Source organism: Melanotaenia boesemani, chromosome 8, assembly GCF_017639745.1.
Source record: "Melanotaenia boesemani isolate fMelBoe1 chromosome 8, fMelBoe1.pri, whole genome shotgun sequence".
NCBI classification, from domain to species: Eukaryota; Metazoa; Chordata; class Actinopteri; order Atheriniformes; family Melanotaeniidae; genus Melanotaenia; species Melanotaenia boesemani.
In genome coordinates, this window is record NC_055689.1 from 34643343 (window position 1) to 34656727 (window position 13385).

General features: G+C 45.1%; 2 protein-coding genes across 17 annotated transcripts in view; both read left to right on the forward strand.

Annotated features, from left to right (window-relative positions):
* Positions 1 to 13385, forward strand: part of LOC121645098 (zinc finger protein 420-like) — a 1096702-nt gene that overhangs the window by 516999 nt on the left and 566318 nt on the right. The window lies entirely within an intron of this gene.
* Positions 1 to 13385, forward strand: part of LOC121645089 (discs large homolog 1-like protein) — a 117346-nt gene that overhangs the window by 79066 nt on the left and 24895 nt on the right. For 8 of the 16 annotated variants that reach the window (XM_041993409.1, XM_041993411.1, XM_041993414.1 and 5 more), the window contains 4 exons: positions 7396 to 7491; positions 9008 to 9061; positions 10160 to 10210; positions 11386 to 11510. In XM_041993409.1, coding sequence (XP_041849343.1) covers positions 7396 to 7491; positions 9008 to 9061; positions 10160 to 10210; positions 11386 to 11510 — 326 coding nt within the window. The remainder of the gene's footprint in view (positions 1 to 7395; positions 7492 to 9007; positions 9062 to 10159; positions 10211 to 11385; positions 11511 to 13385) is intronic. The other 8 variants (XM_041993412.1, XM_041993418.1, XM_041993422.1 and 5 more) reach the window with 2 other exon arrangements.

A 13385-nucleotide genomic window follows, 5' to 3' on the forward strand; every position in this document is an offset into this window, starting at 1 on the left:
AGATGATGAAAGAAAGTCTCGGGATTATTAAGTTTGTCCTTGGCAGGAAAAAAACCTGCACACGGTCCAAACCCGACCGGAGTTCTGCTGCTTCCCTGATCCGATACGCACTAAAAATTCCTCACGTGGACGTCGTTTTCAGAATGAAGATTCACATAAAAACATCCGGGTTTCCAGCAGCTGCAGTTCTGCTGCTTTTGTTTAGTTTCATTTAGAAGATCAAACCAAAAACTAGAAACATAAAGACTTTGGATTTTTTTCTCATTTTGAAGAAAACTTTATGCTCATCTGATCTGTACGGTGGCTGAGAAGTTACATTTAAAAACACACTGAATAACCCGAATAAAATTACATTTAGAAACAAATTATTTCATAAAACACGTTTGCAAGTTGGAAAAGAAATCATTATTTTAGGAAAGAAATTTAAAATAAAATGAACTCTAGCTACAAATCCTGAAACTAACACGAGATGGCTCGTAAGGAAGCGGGGACGTCCTGAATACCAGAGGTGACTGGCGATGACCTCATCTTGTAGTTTAAACAAATGATTTGTAGTTCAGCTACACGCAGGAAGTGAGCGGCGGTTTGTTGAGGGGAAGAACTGTGAGGATCGTGTTTCATGAAAAACGGAGGAAAGTGGCTGAAAATGACTCGCAACAAGCAAAACGATGTTCAGTTATCTAAAACTTGATGAAACACGCCGCTGACGTCCAGCATGTAGCCGAAGGTTGTTTCCTCTTCACTGATTGGTGCAGCTCTGCTGCTTCATTCATCTGATTGGTTGAAGTTTGTTTATGATTTTAAAAAAATTACAAATTTATTGGTGAAATAATTTTCTGAAGTGCACGACTTCTCGGATCAGAGTTCAGCTGTTTGAACTTGTAAATAACAACAAATCGTAGTTAAGTTATCGGCTCCGTTCATACTGCAGATCAATTCCGATTTTTTTTCCATAAGTGACTTAAATCGGATTTTTTAATGACTTCTTTTTTTTTTTTAAATCCGACCCAGGCCGCTTTCATATGTGGTCCTAGATGGGATACGTATCCGATCTGTGTGGAAGCGACCTCAGTCCGAGTGGAAATGTCGCATTTCATCCGACTTTGACGTCACGGAAGTCAAACATCACAATTCTGCTGTTTCACGATATTTACTGTTCGTCTTTTCCTTCTTTATTATAAATGAAAACGACGACAAAACACCACCATCTTTAAATATATGAACCAATTAAGCACAGAAGTAATGCACAGAAGGGAGGGCCGGGGTTACGTGTTAGCGACTGGGTCGGGTCACGGGTCATAGCCTGCATCGCTGGGTCCAGATTTCTCTGGAAGATTTCCACGGGTCGGGTTTGGTGATCATCCGAGCGGGGTCGGGTCCAGGACTCTGCACAGACAAACTCTGCACTGTGTGTACAGAAGCAGGAGCCACTGCTCCTCAAAAGGCCGTGGTTAACATGGAGTTAACTCCTCAGTCTCCTCCTTTCATTCATCATGAAAAAAGCGGATTTAAAAAAAAAGCGGATTTAATGAAAAAAAAGCGGATTTAAAAAAAAAGCGGATTTAAAAAAAAAGCGGATTTAATGAAAAAAGCGGATTTAAAAAAAAAGCGGATTTGACATGGAGCGCTGCAGTGTGAACGTAGCCAGACTTTACTCTCAGACCTGTTGGCACTGTGTCAGGTGTTGATCCTTTGAAGTTTAAAGGTGAAACGGGCTCATTTTGGACGAATTATTGGCGACTGTGAAGGCCTCAGTGACTTGTTGGGATGTTTGACCTGCAGCAGCTTGTACCTGAAGTCGGACCAATCAGGACATTTGATTTCAAAACAACCGGTTTCCCTGGTATCAACCTCTCAGTGGGTCCATCCCTTGAGCCAGGCAGGGCTGGGGGTTGAATTCCTGTCTGATGGGGCTCCTTGGTGGTTTTAGTTCATGTGTTTGGTTTTCTTCCGTTTGAATAGAAATATAATAGAATTAGTGGCTTTAAAGAGAAGAAATGTGATCAGTTTATTAACCAAACTCTGATCAGCTGATTCAGCTCCAGCTGTTCATCTGTTGCTCTGCAATGAAGAGTTAAATGTTCATGTTAAGAAAACCTTCAGACCATCAGTTTTAGCTGATTTCTTTTTACTTCTAAGCCCAGATTCTTTTTAAAGGTTTCCTTTCCAGACTTGAGCTTGATTTGTTATGTTATGGGTTTGTTTAAATTCTTGCAACACAATGATTGAAGCTTAAGTTCCTCCACCAATTAGAAGACCAGTTTTCTTGCTGCTGCTGCATAAATGTAGAGATTTAAGAGAAAGAGCATGTTGGTTAATCACCACAGCTCCACTCGGTTTTAATAACAATAAGTGTCGGAGCTCCGTAGTTTACTGTAACGGTGCAGTGATGAGAGTCTGACAGCAGGTGTAGCTGCAGACTTCTTCTTCCTCATCGATGAGGAAGCACTGACTTCATGTCACTTATTCAGTCTTCAGATCATGTGACTCATTCAGCTTAATGTCAGACGAGATTTCACTTTAACATCATAGACCTTGATGGACAACAACGAGAGGAATTCCTTTACTTTTCCAGACTCTGTCAGATTTCATCACAACAGACTATATTTAAATTAATGTTCTAATTAACATGTACATAAAGATTTTTACTTTTACATCACGAGTCGCCCCCTGCTGGATATAAGAGAACATGATGACAGTGATGTTTCTACTTTGACTTCATTTTGTAAACTGGAGCCATTTTTACAAACCAGTTTGTCTCATTCTCACCTTCATCACATGATTTATAACAATAATAATAATTATTAACCTTCTTCAATTAAAACGTCCTTGACTGGATTTTCTTAATCAAGACTTTAGTTGTTTTCTTGTCTTTAACAAACTAAGTCCAAATCCTGATTAAATATTAAAGTGTGTGGTAGAAGCTCAGATTTCCAAACGTTAATGTCCAGCATTGAATGCAGCATGAGGAGGAGGAACCGGGTTTTAGTTCTAGGTTAAGGGGTTTTCAGACTGGCTCCTGTGTTTTGAGTAAAACTCGTCGTTCTGGAGGTGAAAATGAAAAATCGGATCAGAAATGTGAGCACCCCCCGGCTGCTGATGCTGACACGCTCACCGCCATGTCTGACTCGGGGGCCACATCGATTATTCATGCAGCAAGTGGAGCCGCCCCCCCTCGTGCTGACACAAGCCCATTAATTGGCAACAGACTGAGAGAAGAGGAGAGGGAGGGGAGAGGCGAGGAAGAGGAGTGTCAGTTGGGATGTGTTGCTGCCTCGTCGCAGAGACCAAACAAGCCCGTCCGGATCGGAAGGAGCCGACCCTCCTCCCCCTCCGAGCGGGAATCTCCTCTAGGAAGATGACCACCCACCACCCCTGGCAGGAGTTCACCTCCAAGACTGTAAATGGTGCAGAGAAGAAGCCGCCGCCGCTCGACATCAGCCTGCAGGAATCCATCGCCCACTTGCACCCTCTGCAGCGGCAGCACGCCATCGAGCTCCACCGCCAGCACCGCCCCCAGGTCCAGGCGTCCCTGTCCACCTTCACCGCCTGCACCGTGCCGGCGTCGTTCCGAGCTCGCAGCCGGTTCCTCAACCTGCGCGACAGCGTCAAGAAGAGTCCCACCAAGAGCACGGCCAAAGTCGGCAGGAAGGAGATACCCTGGGTACCGTTCGCTTTCAGCAAGGTACCGCTGTGACCCGTTTTCTGATTCTGTTCTGAAAGGGAAGAATTGTTTGTTCTGACGTCTGAAACACAGACTCGGACCCGTAGAAGACGACCTTAGAACCGGTCGGTTCTGAAAGGGAAGAATGGTTTGTTCTGACGTTTGAAACACCGACTCAGACCCATAGAAGATGACCTTAGAACCGGTCGGTTCTGAAAGGGAAGAATCGTTTGTTCTGACGTCTGAAACACAGACTCGGACCCGTAGAAGACGACCTTAGAACCGGTCGGTTCTGAAAGGGAAGAATCGTTTGTTCTGACGTTTGAAACACCGACTCAGACCCGTAGAAGACAACCTTAGAACCGGTCGGTTCTGAAAGGGAAGAATCGTTTGTTCTGACGTTTGAAACACCGACTCGGACCCGTAGAAGACGACCTTAGAACCAGTCGGTTCTGAAAGGGAAGAATCGTTTGTTCTGACGTTTGAAACACCGACTCGGACCCGTAGAAGACGACCTTAGAACCGGTCGGTTCTGAAAGGGAAGAATCGTTTGTTCTGACGTTTGAAACACCGACTCGGACCCGTAGAAGATGACGTTAGAACCGGTCGGTTCTGAAAGGGAAGAATGGTTTGTTCTGACGTTTCAAACACCGACTCGGACCCGTAGAAGATGACGTTAGAACCGGTCGGTTCTGAAAGGGAAGAATCGTTTGTTCTGACGTCTGAAACACAGACTCGGACCCGTAGAAGACGACCTTAGAACCGGTCGGTTCTGAAAGGGAAGAATGGTTTGTTCTGACGTTTGAAACACCGACTCGGACCCGTAGAAGATGACCTTAGAACCGGTCGGTTCTGAAAGGGAAGAATCGTTTGTTCTGACGTTTGAAACACCGTCTCAGACCCGTAGAAGATGACGTTAGAACCGGTCGGTTCTGAAAGGGAAGAATCGTTTGTTCTGACGTTTGAAACACCGACTCAGACCTGTAGAAGATGACCTTAGAACCGGTCGGTTCTGAAAAGGAAGAATCGTTTGTTCTGACGTTTGAAACACCGACTCGGACCCGTAGAAGATGACGTTAGAACCGGTCGGTTCTGAAAGGGAAGAATCGTTTGTTCTGACGTTTGAAACACTGACTCGGACCTGTAGAAGATGACCTTAGAACCGGTCGGTTCTGAAAGGGAAGAATCGTTTGTTCTGACGTTTCAAACACCGACTCAGACCCGTAGAAGATGACCTTAGAACCGGTCGGTTCTGAAAAGGAAGAATCGTTTGTTCTGACGTTTCAAACACCGACTCAGACCCGTAGAAGACGACCTTAGAACCGGTCGGTTCTGAAAGTTGTCTCAGAACCTCCTGACAGGAAGTTCAGTTCATGTTTTCATCAGAAACCTGCAGCGTTGCCATGGCATCAATCAGGCAGCAGAAAGCTGTCTGACCCTTGACCTCTTGATGGTGATGATGATGATGCTGATCAGGGTCAGGATGATGAGAGTGATGATGGTGATGATTAAAATGATGAGGGTTATGATGAGTGGGTTACTATGGTGATGAGGGTGATGATGAGGGTCAGGGTGATGATGATGGTGGTGATCATCTGTGAGTGTTTGTGTGTCTTCAGCCGTCAGATTGAGTTACGATACACTCACTGTGTGTGTGGTTGTCATGACGTCTGTGTTCCTGCAGAGGAAACCTTCATCACTCTGCTGACATGCAGCTTCATCTTCGTCACCCGGACTCAGGAATCCATCTGCTATCAAAACTTTAAGTATTCGCCTGAATTTTTGTGGATATTTCTGGATAAAAATTAATAAAAAAAAAAGTTCAGAAAATGTTTAAATTTGACCCTAAAAAAGGAAATAATTAGAAATTTCTTTTAGATCCAAAAGAAGGTGTGTGTGAATCAGTCAGGATCAATCAGATAGATGATCGATGAATGGAATAATGAACAAATCCAGATTCTTGTGTGTCGGATCCTCCTCTCCATCTTCATCCCCTCGGCTCAAAGATCCTGTATGTGGCAGAGCGCTCACTCTTCCTCGGTTTGAACCCTGGTGTCTGTGGATCCGGTGGGAACGCTGTGGAAGCCATCAGACTCGCTTCCGGCAGCTTTCCACAAGTAGGGCTGACGGATCAATATGGTCGATGTGCACGGCTAATTTTAGCGGTTTTCCATGTGCTCCGGCTGCAGCAGCACGATCATTCATCCTTCTGGAAACTCTGCAGGACTTCCTGTTGTTGTGCAACAGAAGCGATGAAGGCTGCGTCGCTCCTCTTCATCAGTTTCATTCATGATGAGGCTTCCAGAGGTCGTGAAGGTCTATGACCTCATAGGAAGAATTATTTCTAAGTTTATAAAAAAGACAAATTTGAGACGCGGCTTTTTATTACATTTATTTATAATCCATCAATTTCATTCAGTTTATTCCGAATAAACAAGTTTTTCTTCTGTTTCATCACCAGATATCACCCAGAGCACCGACGTGCACGACCAAAGCTAACTAAACCCCAAATACAGCAATATATTCATTCACAGAAAAATAAAGACCTTTATTTTATATTTGTCTTTTCTTTTTGTCTGACTCAATTTTTTAAGAGTATTTAGACTTTTTTGTTTTTTCATGAAATGAGTTTACAGTAGAAATGAACAGTAAAAGGGAATTAAAAGCAAATTAAATAAGTAAATAGATTAAAGGGGTAGAAAAAGAAAAACACACGTCAGTTTGCAGAAAAAGCATAAAACAAACAAAAGAAAGTAAATAAATAAGATGAAGTTCAATGAAAACAGAAATTAAAGCAGAAAATATTTATTAGTCTTATTGTGAAAAGTATTAACTGAATTATTCATTTTACCATTGTTTACATATTAATACATTAAATTACTCCCTGGTGTTTATTTGTATTAATTTATTATTTAGCTTCAGATAAACAACGACTGTAGGTGTATACACCTGTTAGTGGCGGCCTGGTATCAGGTCCTGGTCCCGGTCCTGGTTCCCGGCCCTGGTCCCGGTCCTGGGTCCCGGTCCTGGTTCCCGGTCGGTCAGAAGCTTTAGTTTTTCCATTCAGGACAGAAAATTTACCAGTGCTCATGTTGTAGCTTTACCAGACCAGATCTGATCCAACCAGCTTCTTCTTCTGATCCGGCCCGTTTAATCAGAAAGTTCTGCTCGGTGGCTTTTTTACTGGCCCGGATTTGTCCGCAGTCTGAGGGTAAGGGTTTGTTTCACCGCTGACTCTGGACGGTCTCTGGGATCCACCGAATTCTTTTCCAGACCTTGGAAGCGTTTCATGGCACCAGAGATAAAACCAGACCAGTTTAGGTTGACGTTGCCTCCGTGAGGGTCAACGCTCTGCTTGCAGCTCGGTAACGATGTCAGATGACCCCCACCCCCCGCTGAGGCGGCGCTGAGGGGCCGAGGATTTACCACTCTGGTCTGGGTGATGGCTTTAATCCTCAGAGCAGCAGATGGGGGAGTTTGCCACATCCGGACTGCATGAAACAGAGGTGTCGGGTAATCTGTCAATCACACGACCTCCTTCCGCGATTGGCTGACGTCCCTGACACCTCACACCCCTGTCCTATCAAACTCCGCCCAGCTGGCACCTTAGCACGGTCAAAACGAGCGTGTCTGTCGGTGGACACCATCACGCACACACCCTCCATCCTCCCACTGCTCATCTGTGCTGCACTGTTTGTCTGACCTCTGACCCTCACCATGCTATTGTTCAGCAGGCCGAGGTGGCCCCGCCCTCATCTCCCATAATCCCTGTGATCCCCATCTCTCCAATCCCAGCAGAGACCACCGTCATCCCTCTGACGTCACAGGTCTTTCTCTGTTTTTATTTCACTGCATTTCTCTGTCTGTCTGTCTGTGCTCCATCCATCCGTCCATCCGTAGATTTCTCTCCTTTATTTCGCTGTCGCCTCCACGCCGCCGCCGTGTCGGGTTCAGCTCGGTTTCTGCCGCCCAGCTGTGGCTCTGATGAGCAGATTAAAGACAGGAGCCGAGAGAGAGATGCAGGAACCCATCTGGCTCCTGCAAGGCAGCGACTGAGTGAGCGGGCGAGCGAGGCAGCCACAGACAGGATGAGTGAGCGAGCGAGGCTGAGGTAGAGGAGGAAGACGAGGTGAAGGAGCAGAACCTTCATCCTGCAGGATTTACAGAATCAACCTCAGGCTTCATGCTTCAGAACTGCATCCTGTGCAGCGTGAAACGCCACCACGTACGTACGACTCGCCCACTTCATGCTGGACCCTCGCTGGCGTGCGGCGCCGTCAGGAATCTGTAGCGTCGGAGCTGTAGCTGGGTGGAGCGCAGGCTGTGTGCTGGATGTTGATTCTAGGGGTGTGCCATCTGAGGTACCTCACAATTCGACTAGGATTCAGGGCGCTTATCAGGATTTTCATCGCAATTTTTTTTCCCCTATTCAGTTTTTTTTGCTCATTCTGTGGCTACTTCGTACTTTTAAATCGATTTCATATCCATTAATTCAAGTAACCAAACAAAATTATCTCAACTTTCTATTATATATGTCAAACATAAATAAATCCAACATATTTTTTATATTATGTTAATTTTTTTTCTATGAAATCTACAGGAAAGATGTGTTAGCAATAGTTAGGAGCAACAACAGCAAATGTAGTCAGATTGGCTGAAAGCTGCAAATGACTCATCAATTCAGCACCGACTGCTTAGAAATTACGTCGGTTTACAGCCGACGCTGAAGCCACAAGTCAGATTAGTGTAATATATTACATATTAACTGCACATTGCTCAAGTGCATCTCCTGTTTGACTCAACTTGAAGGCAAATTAGCTTAAAATCTCTAGCTATGCCGTTTAGATTAAGTAGTCTAAACCCACAGGCAAGACTGTGGTGTGCTGTTCTGCAGCTTCTCCTCCTCTTCTAACCTGGGCTGGGAACACATGAGGTAGAATTACTATTTTATAAGGAGTAAGTCCAGGCCAGGCCTCGTCCGCTCTCATGTCCATAAAAACCTGAATGTTTCCAAGCGCTAGCCGACGTGTAAATCTGCCGCTCTGGAACAGTGGCTGAAAGGCTGGCTGCCATCTTCTGGTGTCTGTCGTTTACTGTTTTTTACACATTAAGGGGACGAACTGGTCCGTCCCCTTAATGTGTCCGGGCGGAACTGTTCCTGCCAAACTTTGCGGCTGTGTTCCGGTTATTTAATTATTATGAAAAATAATCGATTTTTAATTTTAGATTTACAAATTATACGTGTCAGGTGTCGCGTGGATTAAAATGGACTAGTCAATCGGCCCACCCCTAGTTGATTCATGTCAGGATGTTCTGTGTGTGACGCTCTGATTCTCTCCTCAGGCCAATCCTCCGCCTGTGGTGGTCAACACGGACAGCCTGGACACGCCCCCATATGTGAGTCTTCATCTTCATCACCTGATTCCAGAGTATAACCCTGAACTGAGGCTGAAAATGTAGGAATTCTGCTGTGTGCGTTTACTTTAGATCTAAAGCACAGCACTGAATATTGGTCCTGATCCTTTTATTTCTGTACTTAAAAAACAGGCAATGGCTGCAGCGACTAATTCAAACATGTTCAGACATAAATATATACATATATTACATGAGGCAGAAACAGTTTGTTTAGGTGTAAGGAGCTTAAAAAGTGAATTATTATTCTTCAACACAGTCTGAACTCTCGTGTAATTTAAATAATTGCTGGTTGCAAATCTGTCTCAGGTGGAAATGGACAGTCTGACAAAGACCTGAGACTGAAACCAGAGTTTAGCCACTATTTTCCTGTTTTCCTCCAGCAGTGACCCGTAATTAATATTTTTAATGAATGATTTTATTGAATATCAATAACTGTCCTTGGACACTTGAATAATCAACTATATCTAAACTAGTTCCCAGAAATCTCCAACACAGTTTTCAGGAATAGTTCTCCAGGATCCTTGAAGGACTTTCCAGAAGTCTTCTTTGGATGTTTCTGCCTTCTGTTGCGTCCAGTTTCTGCCTCCATGCGGAGATGAGCCAAGTTTCCAGCTACAGCTGTTTGGGAATCACCTTGTTGCTGCTGAAATCCTGTTTTCTGTCAGACTGTCTGATCTTTGCTGGATTTCACACATGAAACTAAAGAAATGGGACAAAGTGTGAGGTCAAAAGTAATTTCAAAGATTACTCTGACTCCTTGGAAGGAAAACGTAAAGAAAAAAAGAGCTGGATCAGGACTTCAGAGTCTTATTTCAGAGATTAGACCTGATCGTCAGTGTAATCTGTGAGGTTTTGGGTCAGCGCTTCAGTTGTGGTTCGTCTCTAATGAAACAGTTAAATGAGTTTAATGTAATCCTCAGAGAAACAGCTCAGTGTGTTTCCTCACTTTCAGATCTGGTGCAGATCATTAAATCTGAGAGAGAGAATAAAAACCTGCAGAACCTTTAGCTTCATATGTTTGTGTAACCGTATGCCCTCTATGTTGTTACTGATGGACGTGATGTTATTGTTTGTGTGCAGGTAAACGGGACGGAGGCCGATTATGAATACGAGGAGATCACGCTGGAGAGGGTAAGGAGTCGAGCTGCCTTCCTCTTTATTTCTCTGAGTCATTGTTGTGTTGCTGTAGCTCAGAAGTCAGCCATGATTGAGAGCAGCTGCTGCGTTCACTGACCTGCAGGACGTCTGTGATGCTCACACAGTGCTAATCCACCCTGGTGTAATCTTTATGTTCCGCTGCTGTGATGCCCTGATTCATGAGTGAATTATCGTCAGCACAGCGTGAAAATAAAACCTGATCCAGCCGAGTCCCTCCGGAAGCTCAGAGCAGCTGCAGGAAAACAGTTTATTTTTTTCCTTTTTACGTGAAGTTGAAGGTTTCCACCTTTAGGTGATGAAATCAGTAGCATCACACATACACAAAGCCCAGGAGGCTGAAAATCAGAGAAAAGTGGAAAATGTTCTATCATTTAGAAAAAAGCTGATTTAATATGTTTTTATTTATTTCATTACCTTTTGCTGTGTGCAGGAAGTGTTTAGTTTCAAGGTGCAATGCTGTGTGAGGGTCTGCAGCCTGTAATAAATCTGTTTCTTGATTAATAGCATCCAACATATGAAAATAACATAAATGAACTCCCCATTATCAAGAAGAGGTAAGATGTTGAGGGATATTCTGAGCTGATGTGATACAAGCTGGCATCTTCTTTACATAATCTTGGTTTCTTCAGCTGCAGTCTGAGGTGGACCAGTTAAGGCTGAATAATAAATACTAGGACAACAGTGTTAATACAGTAGACAACACTGTCATCTGCATAAAGATGTACAGAAGTCACACTATTGACACAAATGGTGAAAAGATTGGGGCCCAGAGCTGAACCCTGTGGTACACCTCTATGTTCAGAAGGCTGTAGGAAAGACCACTGAGCTGCACATCTCTTACTATTGAAGAGATCATTTAAGAACCAGTCAACAGCTTGTTCGGATTGGCCTCTGGCAGCTCTGACATCAAATCCTGTGATTGACGGTATCTAACGCCAGGAACAGATGGGTGAAAGTGCAGCTCAGCCATTTTTAGCTTTTAAGCCATCCAATCATCAAGTAGGATTTCCGGAGAGGTGTTTACTGAACCATGTTGCTTCCTAAACCAAACTGGTGAGAAGAAGAAACATGGTGTCCTCTCCTCGTTTAACTTCTTGTGTCTTTGTTTTCTTTTTTATTGATGTCATGGTAACCATTGTGGTATCCAGGGAAACTCGGGGCTGGGCTTCAGCATCGCGGGCGGCACAGACAACCCTCACATCGGTGAAGATCCCAGCATCTTCATCACCAAAGTCATACCTGGAGGAGCTGCCGCCCAGGACGGCCGGCTCAGGTGAGTGCAAGCGTGTGCACACGCCAAGCTCGCTTGTTTCGGTGAAATGTGGCAGAAGCCATTTTCCCTCTGATCCAGCTGTTTTCCACCAGCGAGCTTTGGAAGTAAGCGTGTTTTCTGATCAGGACCTGACTGATCGCGACCTGACTGATCGGGAACTGACTGATCGGGACCTAGCCGATCAGGACCTGACTGATCAGGCGTGACTGATCAGGACCTGACTGATCAGGACCTGACTGATCGGGTCCTGACTGATGAGGTGTGACTGATCAGGACCTAGCCAATCAGGACCTGGCTGATTGGGACCTGACTGATCGGGCGTGATTGATCGGGACCTGACTGATCAGGCGTGACTGATCAGGACCTAGCCAATCAGGCCTAATTGATTGGGACCTGACTGATCGGGACCTAGCTGATCCGGCCTAATTGATTGGGACCTGACTGATCGGGACCTAGCTGATCCGGCCTAATTGATTGGGACCTGACTGATCGGGACCTAGCTGATCAGGCCTAATTGATTGGGAACTGACTGATCGGGACCTAGCTGATCAGGCCTAATTGATTGGGACCTGACTGATCGGGACCTAGCCGATCAGGACCTGACTGATCAGGACCTGACTGATCGGGACCTGACTGATCAGGCTTGACTGATCGGGTCCTGACTGATGAGGTGTGACTGATCAGGACCTGATTGATCGGGACATGACTGATCAGGACCTGACTGATCAGGTGTGACTGATCAGGACCTAGTCGATCAGGACCTGACTGATCGGGACCTGACTGATCAGGTGTGACTGATCAGGACCTAGCCAATCAGGACCTGGCTGATTAGGACCTGACTGATCGGGCGTGATTGATCGGGACCTGACTGATCAGGACCTAGCCAATCAGGCCTAATTGATTGGGACCTGACTGATCGGGACCTAGCTGATCAGGCCTAATTGATTGGGACCTGACTGATCAGGACCTAGCCAATCAGGCCTAATTGATTGGGACCTGACTGATCGGGACCTAGCTGATCAGGCCTAATTGATTGGGACCTGACTGATCGGGACCTAGCTGATCAGGCCTAATTGATTGGGACCTGACTGATCGGGACCTAGCCGATCAGGCCTAATTGATTGGGACCTGACTGATCGGGACCTAGCTGATCAGGCCTAATTGATTGGGACCTGACTGATCGGGACCTAGCTGATCAGGCCTAATTGATTGGGACCTGACTGATCGGGACCTAGCTGATCAGGCCTAATTGATTGGGACCTGACTGATCAGGACCTAGCCAATCAGGCCTAATTGATTGGGACCTGACTGATCGGGACCTAGCTGATCAGGCCTAATTGATTGGGACCTGACTGATCGGGACCTAGCTGATCAGGCCTAATTGATTGGGACCTGACTGATCAGGACCTAGCCAATCAGGCCTAATTGATTGGGACCTGACTGATCGGGACCTAGCTGATCAGGCCTAATTGATTGGGACCTGACTGATCGGGACCTAGCTGATCAGGCCTAATTGATTGGGACCTGGCTAGTTGGGACTTGCAGCTCAGGATTATTGATCTTCCTGTGATTGAGTGAAACTGTAAACTGGGATCCTGTTAACCTGAAGAACCAGCAGGTCTTATATGATGTGGTGTCTGAAACGTCTTGATGATTTCTGGTCTTTTTTTAAAAATGCATTTCTTCTTATTTGATTTATTTAATTAGTTGATTCATTTTAATTAATTAGCTGTTCATGTATTATTAATGTAATATTTGTTTATTACAGTCTTCTTTCTGTTTTTTTTTTCACTGTATAAATTCTGGGTGAAGGTCAGAAAGTAAAAGTCATTAATGTGATGAAAGTGGACGTGGAGGAGTTGGTGCAGCTGTCTG